This window comes from Salvelinus sp. IW2-2015, unplaced genomic scaffold (assembly GCF_002910315.2).
Source record: "Salvelinus sp. IW2-2015 unplaced genomic scaffold, ASM291031v2 Un_scaffold2681, whole genome shotgun sequence".
NCBI classification, from domain to species: Eukaryota; Metazoa; Chordata; class Actinopteri; order Salmoniformes; family Salmonidae; genus Salvelinus; species Salvelinus sp. IW2-2015.
The window spans coordinates 28277-35515 of record NW_019943987.1 but is presented as its reverse complement, the minus strand read 5'-3'; the positions used below and the strand labels follow the sequence as shown (position 1 = coordinate 35515).

Below are 7239 nucleotides of genomic sequence, written 5' to 3'. Positions count from 1 at the left end.
ATATTACAGTACCACCCTCCTCCTCATGGAATATTATAATATTTATAGTACACACCTCCTCCTCATGGAATATTATAATATTTATAGTACACACCTCCTCATGGAACAGTATAATACTTATAGTACACACCTCCACCTCATGGAACATTAGGGCTAGTGGACAGCAACGACATTCATTGTCAACCTGAGTCTCTCTTTCTCTGTCTGTCTCCCCTCTCTCTCTCTCTCCCTCTCTTTCTTTCTCTCGCTCTCTTTCTCTCTACTCTCTGTCTCCTGTCTGTCTCTCTCTCTCCCTCTCTTTCTTTCTCTCCTCTCTCTCTCCCTCTCTTTCTTTCTCTCTCTCTCTCTCTCTTTCTCTCTCTCGCTCTCTCCTCTCTGTCTCCTCTCTGTCTCCTGTCTCTCTGTCTCTTTGTCTTTCTTTCCTCTCTCTCTCTGAATAGTTTCACTGCTTTCTCGCAGTTCACTTCCAAAGTTCCACTCCATCCAACACAGTGTCACAGACAATCCCTTTACAATTCAGTCAATATCTAGTATTACATGACATGACGCAGACGTCATGGCTTATCAGATGGAGAAGCTACCAACTACCTTGAGACAGTCCTAGCCACTTGTTAAGTCACACAAATAATGGTTAATACACTCAAACACACACAAGACACACACATACATACACACTTTCACAACCTCACCTGACACACACAGTATCATGTTTTCAGTTGGCATGACAAGACAGCTATAACTCTAGCACAGCATCTTCAAATTCTGACAGAAATGTTAAACCTCTGGTAATAGTGTCCATTGAAATGGTTTCTATTTTTCCTTAGTGTTTCAGGAGTGGTTATGTCTCAGTGACCATGCTCAGTAAACATTGCAAGGTGGGCTACGGTTGGAAATGGTTGACCAGGTCAGGTTGAGTTCCTGATCGGAATGCCTTCTCATATTCAATCTTTCTTCAGTCTCTCTCGTAGCAACTCTCCTACTGGGTACAGTCTATTCCTGTTGAAAACGGCTCTGTCTCTGACAACAGGCTCTGTCTCTGACAACAGGCTCTGTCTCTGACAACAGGCTCTGTCTCTAAAATCCTGGACCAGGAAGTGTCTGATCAGTTGACTGGTATTGTAAAGTTCCATGGCAGAATCTGAGTAAAACAAGGACATTGAGGTCAAAGGTCAGGTGAACTCCATTGGCACTGTCCCATTGACACCTACTCTGTAGTCGTCTAATTCCAATCCTCCTCTATCCTCCTCCTTCCATTCCAGTCTTTTGTCTGCAGTCCATAGTCTTTCTAGGGAACGACAAGAGGATTCTTGTCTCTCTGGCACCCCCTATTGGACTGTCTATTTAACTGCAGTTTTGGCTTCAGGTCTTGGATTTTCTCAAGTCATTGTCTTTTCATTGAACCAGCAGGGCACTTCTCCACACCTACAGGGTGGGACAGAGTGAACAGGTAAACAAACAGAGTCTCTGTTTGCCCAATAGCCAGGAGTACCTCCGTGACTGACAGACCATCTGTCCAATGTTGACGCAGCATACAGCAAGTGTTACCTGGGAAGAGACAAACATGCACGTTGGCATAGCAACAGCAATATCTCCTCTCGAAGTGGGGAAGCAATGTTTTATGTAATAAAATATGACTATACAGCAAACATTCAGCCCTGTGTTGCTATGGGAAATTAGCTCAAAGCGTTCAGCCCTGTGTTAAGATGGGAAATGAGCTCAAAGCATTCAGCCCTGTGTTCAGATGGAAATTAGCTCAAAGCATTCAGCTCTGTGTTGAGATGGGAAATGAGCTCAAAGCATTCAGCCCTGTGTTGAGATGGGAAATGAGCTCAAAGGATTCAGCCCTGTGTTAAGATGGGAAATGAGCTCAAAGCATTCAGCCCTGTGTTGAGATGGGAAATGAGCTCAAAGGATTCAGCCCTGTTAAGATGGGAAATGAGCTCAAAGCATTCAGCCCTGTGTTGAGATGGGAAATGAGCTCAAAGCATTCAGCCCTGTGTTAAGATGGGAAATGAGCTCAAAGCATTCAGCCCTGTGTGAGATGGGAAATGAGCTCAAAGCATTCAGCCCTGTGTTAAGATGGGAAATGAGCTCAAAGCATTCAGCCCTGTGTTAAGATGGGAAATGAGCTCAAAGCATTCAGCCCTGGTTAGATGGGAAATGAGCTCAAAGCATTCAGCCCTGTGTTGAGATGGGAAATGAGCTCAAAGCATTCAGCCCTGTGTTGAGATGGGAAATGAGCTCAAAAGCATTCAGCCCTGTGTTGAGATGGGAAATGAAGCTCAAAGCATTCAAGCCCTGTGTTGAGATGGGAAATGAGCTCAAAGCATTCAGCCCTGTGTTGAGATGGGAAATGAGCTCAAAGCATTCAGCCCTGTGTTGAGATGGGAAATGAGCTCAAAGCATCCAGCCCTGTGTTGAGATGGGAAATGAGCTCAAAGCATCCAGCCCTGTGTTGAGATGGGAAATGAGCTCAAAGCATTCAGCCCTGTGTTGAGATGGGAAATGAGCTCAAAAGCATCCAGCCTGTGTTGAGATGGAAATGAGCTCAAAAGCATCCAGCCCTGTGTTGAGATGGAAATGAGCTCAAAGCATCCAGCCCTGTGTTGAGATGGGAAATGAGCTCAAAGCATCCAGCCCTGTGTTGAGATGGGAAATTAGCTCAAAGCGTTCATCCCTGTGTTGAGATGGGAAATGAGCTCAAAGGAACTGGGGGACAAAGGTGACGCTCATGGGTCAAAAAGAGGAAGTGTGTATGTGTGTGAGAGAGTGAAGATACACACTTACCTCTCTCTTGTGTGTGTGTGTGTGTGTGTGTGTGTGTGTGTGTGTGTGTGTGTGTGTGTATGTGTGTCCCTCACCTCTCTCTCATGGGCATTGTGGGATGTGTGTTAAGGAAGGACAGCTGCTGCTCTAGACAACACACACGGAAGGCCAGGTAACAGGAGGACATGACGAGCAGGACGATACTGAAGGAGACAGACGTCGCACAATGACCACATTGTTTACCACAGGGGTTCTCAAAGTGGGGTCAGTGGAGGCACTTCAAAATATAAATATATATATATATACTATTAACAGCATCGGATGAAACTAATTTTGTCCAAGGGGTGGAATAAGTTTAGAGGGTATAATAAAATACAATGTAATATTATGAATCTACAATGTATGTCCTTAACCGTGGCCAACATGGGCCTGGGAGGGTCACAGGGGTTTAGGTATCCACAGTAGGCCTATACTCCACCAATGATCCATTTCCCAACTCATAGGTTGATATGTAATATGTCAGTGTAATAGGTATGTGTAATATGAACGTGTGATAATAATTACGGCCAGCAGGTGGCAGTATGACAGTACGTGTATAATACAATGAGAGATGCCTTAGCCGAGTGTTTTCCAAACTCGGTCCCGGGGACCCTAAGCGGGACACGTTTAGTTTTTTGTTGTCCTAACACTACACAGCTGATTCAAATAACAAACTAATCATTAAACTTTGATTATTTGAATCAGCTGTGTCTTTCTAGGGCAAAAAAACCAAAACGTTGGGGTCACCAGGAGCGAGTGTGGGGAAACTCTGCGTCATTCCACGAGAGTAGAAACAGATCTGGGACCAGGTTGGTCCGTCCCGTACTCACAGCAGGATGAAGAACTTGAGCAGCTGGTACTCCATGTGGCCCAGTTGTGGTACTGGCTCTGTCCGGAGGATCTTCCCTGTCTCCAGACTCCGCTCTGCACACAACACAGCAGATGTTATAGGGTGAAGCAAAATGCATGTGTTACTGTCTCCTAACAGTAACAAGTAAACAAATAATAATAAATAACTAAAATCAACAAATCTAAAAATGCCAGAACGAATCCAATGAACAACCCAAATAACACTGTATCAATAAACCCAAATCCAATCCCAAATAACACTGTATCAATAAACCCAAATCCAATCCCAAATAACACTGTATCAATAAACCCAAATCCAATCCCAAATAACACTGTATCAATAACCCAAATCCAATCCCAAATAACACTGTATCAATAAATGTTTTTCCTGCCGTCCCAGAGGGCAGCTCTCATACTTCTACAGCCTGTACAACTCACTTCCTCTAGTCAGGAGAAGGACAACAAAGAAATAGGGGGTACAAAACTAAATTAACGTTTAAAAAAAAACAAATATCAACTGAGTTCAGGTGGTTTAAGAAGGTGCAGTATGTGGCTCTATGCACACTGGTGAGGAATAGACTGCTGGGTAATCAACAGCAATAGATCTCCACTTCCTGTATCAGTGTGGGACTTTTGGCCCAGAAAGTGACTCCAATGGCTACATTAGCAAACAGCTAGCATGTTGCAGAAGGACGAGACATCAACCAATCAACCAATAAGCTATTCGTCCTCTTCTGTGTCAAGCATTATCTCAGTACCCAGTCTGTCACGAGAGACTACGTCAGGCATAGAGAACCAAAACAGAGCCTAGATGAGCTAACCTGTTAGCCTGTTTCTGTTTTAGCCAGCTTGACGTTGCCAATGTAATATTGTTGGATAACAGTCAATGAGGCAGCCAACTAAGCTAGGTCTATTCTGAGCCTGTTACCTCGTGTGTGTGTGAGAGAAAGAAACATGACAGGCTGTGTGTGATAGGGCTGACAGTGATGGATGAAAGGTTGCCACAGATCTAGGATCAGATAACCATAACTCTAATCCTAACCTGGGCCATAAAGGGGGTGAAAATATCTGACCTTGGAAAAAGGGTTAGGTTATTGTCCGCAACGATTTAGGCTTTAACCTCAGCCCTGACAGAGATCCTAACATGTCCACCATTTAAAACTCAGCCCTGACAGAGATCCTAACATGTCCACTCCACCATTTAAAACTCAGCCCTGACAAGAGTCCTAACATGCTACACCAATTTAAAATCAGTCCTGACAGAGATCCCTAAACATGTCCACCATTTAAAACTCAGTCCTGACAGAGATCCTAACGTGTCCCCATTTAAAACTCACCGCTGCACAGAGATCGCTAACATGTCCACCATGGTATACGAACTCAGCCCTGACAGCTGAGATTGTGTGTTTTGGGTGCAGTTCTGAAACAGAGATCCTAACATGTCCACCATTTAAAACTCAGTCCTGACAGAGATCCTAACATGTCCCACCATTTAAAACTCAGCCCTGACAGAGATCCTAACTGTCCAGCATTTAAAACTCAGCGCCTGACAGAGATCCTAAACAGTCACCATTTAAAACTCAGCCCTGACAGAGATCCTAACATGTCCACATTTAAAACTCAGCCCTGACAGAGATCCTAACATGTCCACCATTTAAAACTCAGTTCTTGACAGAGATCCTAACATGTCCACCATTTAAAAACTCAGTCCTGACAGAGATCCTAACATGTCCACCATATAAAACTCAGTCCTGACAGAGATCCTAACATGTCCACCATATAAAACTCAGTCCTGACAGAGATCCTAACATGTCCACCATTTAAAACTCAGCCCTGACAGAGATCCTGACAGAGATCTAACATGTCCACCATATAAAACTCAGTCCTGACAGAGATCCTAATATGTCCACCATTTAAAACTCAGCCCGACAGAGATCCTAACATGTCCACCATTTAAAACTCAGCCCTGACAGAGATCCTGACAGAGATCCTAAACATGTCCACCATTTAAAACTCAGCCCTGACAGTGATCCTAACATGTCCACCATTTAAAACACTCAAATCTCACTGATCAGAGATCCTACACATGTCCACCATTTAAAACTCAGTTCTGACAGAAGATCTAACATGTCCACCATTTAACTACGCACAGTCCTGACAGAGATCCTACTGTCCTACACCGAAGTTTAAAACTCAGCCCTAGATCCATGAGATCCTGACAGAGATCCTAACATGTTCCACCATATTAAAACTCAGTACTGGACAGAGATCCTATATGTCCACATTAAAACTCAGCCCTTGACAGAGATCTAACATGCTCCACCATTTAATCTCAGCCCTGACAGAATCCTAACATGTCCACATTTAAAACTCAGTCCTGAAAGATCCGAACAGCCACCATAAAACTCGAGTCCTGACAGAGATCCTAATATGTCCACCATTTAAAACTCAGCCCTGACAGAGATCCTAACATGTCCACGCATTTAAAACTCAGCCTGACAGAGCCTAACATGCCACCATTTAAAACTCAGTCCTGACAGAGATCCTAACATGTCCACCATTTAAACTCAGTCCTGACAGAGATCCTAACATGTCAGCTTTTAGACATTCAAGTGTAGCCTGGAGGTGTTTGAAAAAATAAATAAAAATAATAATTTTCCATCAGGAAATGATTAGCTGTCGCCCTTTGATGATTAATGATAGAGTGGGGCTGACCTCTGCATCTTACCCTTAATGTCAGTGGAACCTCCGTACGTTAGTAGGGGATGTCCACTGCACTCCGACTGCTGTGGAGTTACCAGGAGATCCGGGAGAGAGGAGGACACGGACGGAACGGACGGCTTCCTCCTCCACTTCACACCGGAGGAAGTCATTGACCACGGGGAACTCCTCCTGAATGAGAGGAGGAGAAGGGGAGAAAGGGAAGAAGAGGAGAGCTTAAGGAGGAGAGGAAATGAAGTTGGCTGAAGAGGAAAGGGTAAGGTAATTTTAATAAAGTTTAGGCACTGTTGGGGAAGCTACACTGAAATCAATAGTTTACCAAACTACATTTACTTTTTCAATTAGAAGTAATTAAGCTTTAATTTTAAGAAAAAATATAGTTTACTGCAACTAAATCTACCCTTAAGAAAAATAAAGTTTACTTGAACTAAATCTACCCTTAAGAAAAATATAGTTTACTGAACTAAATGACCCTTAAAAAAAGATATAGTTTACTGAACTAAATATCTACCCTAGAAATAATATAGTTTACTGGAAACTATAAATCTAACCCTTAGAGAAAAATATAGTTTACTGAACTAAAATCTACCCTTAAGAAAATACAGTTTATGAACTAAATCTACCTGTAGAAAAATACTGTATGTAATCTACCCTAAGAAAAAATAGTTTACTAACTAAATCTACCCTAAATAAATAGTAGTTTACTGACGTAAATCTACCCTTAAGATAAGGAGATAGTTCACTACATCCAAACTAGTCAGAATTAGGGAAGTCTGATGCCGAAAAATTAATATTTCTATATTTTGGTAAAACAAACAGTATTTAGCTACAACCCGCTACAATGGTAAAACAGATAGGTTTGCT

General features: G+C 42.8%; 1 protein-coding gene and 2 long non-coding RNA genes across 4 annotated transcripts in view; 1 reads left to right on the top strand and 2 right to left on the bottom strand.

Moving 5' to 3' along the window:
- The window catches only part of LOC139025441 (uncharacterized), a 280-nt gene extending 202 nt beyond the window's left edge, over positions 1 to 78 (top strand). Inside the window, exon 2 of the long non-coding RNA XR_011477022.1 lies at positions 10 to 78. This is a non-coding gene — a long non-coding RNA (uncharacterized lncRNA). The remainder of the gene's footprint in view (positions 1 to 9) is intronic.
- A 164-nt stretch (positions 79 to 242) lies between these two features.
- Positions 243 to 4027, bottom strand: LOC112074553 (uncharacterized). Of its 2 annotated transcripts, none has more exons than XR_002894766.2 (3): positions 3636 to 4027; positions 2862 to 2969; positions 243 to 1545 (listed from the first exon to the last, which is right to left on the bottom strand). It is a non-coding gene; the product is annotated as an uncharacterized lncRNA (long non-coding RNA). The 2 variants fall into 2 exon arrangements; XR_002894767.2 differs by having other exon boundaries at positions 243 to 1422.
- A 2250-nt stretch (positions 4028 to 6277) lies between these two features.
- Positions 6278 to 7239, bottom strand: part of LOC112074552 (GRAM domain-containing protein 2A-like) — a gene marked incomplete at its 5' end in the record, with an annotated part of 25169 nt that continues 24207 nt past the window's right edge. Inside the window, 2 exon segments of the mRNA XM_024141710.2 lie at positions 6278 to 6527; positions 6529 to 6546. Coding sequence (XP_023997478.2) covers positions 6348 to 6527; positions 6529 to 6546 — 198 coding nt within the window.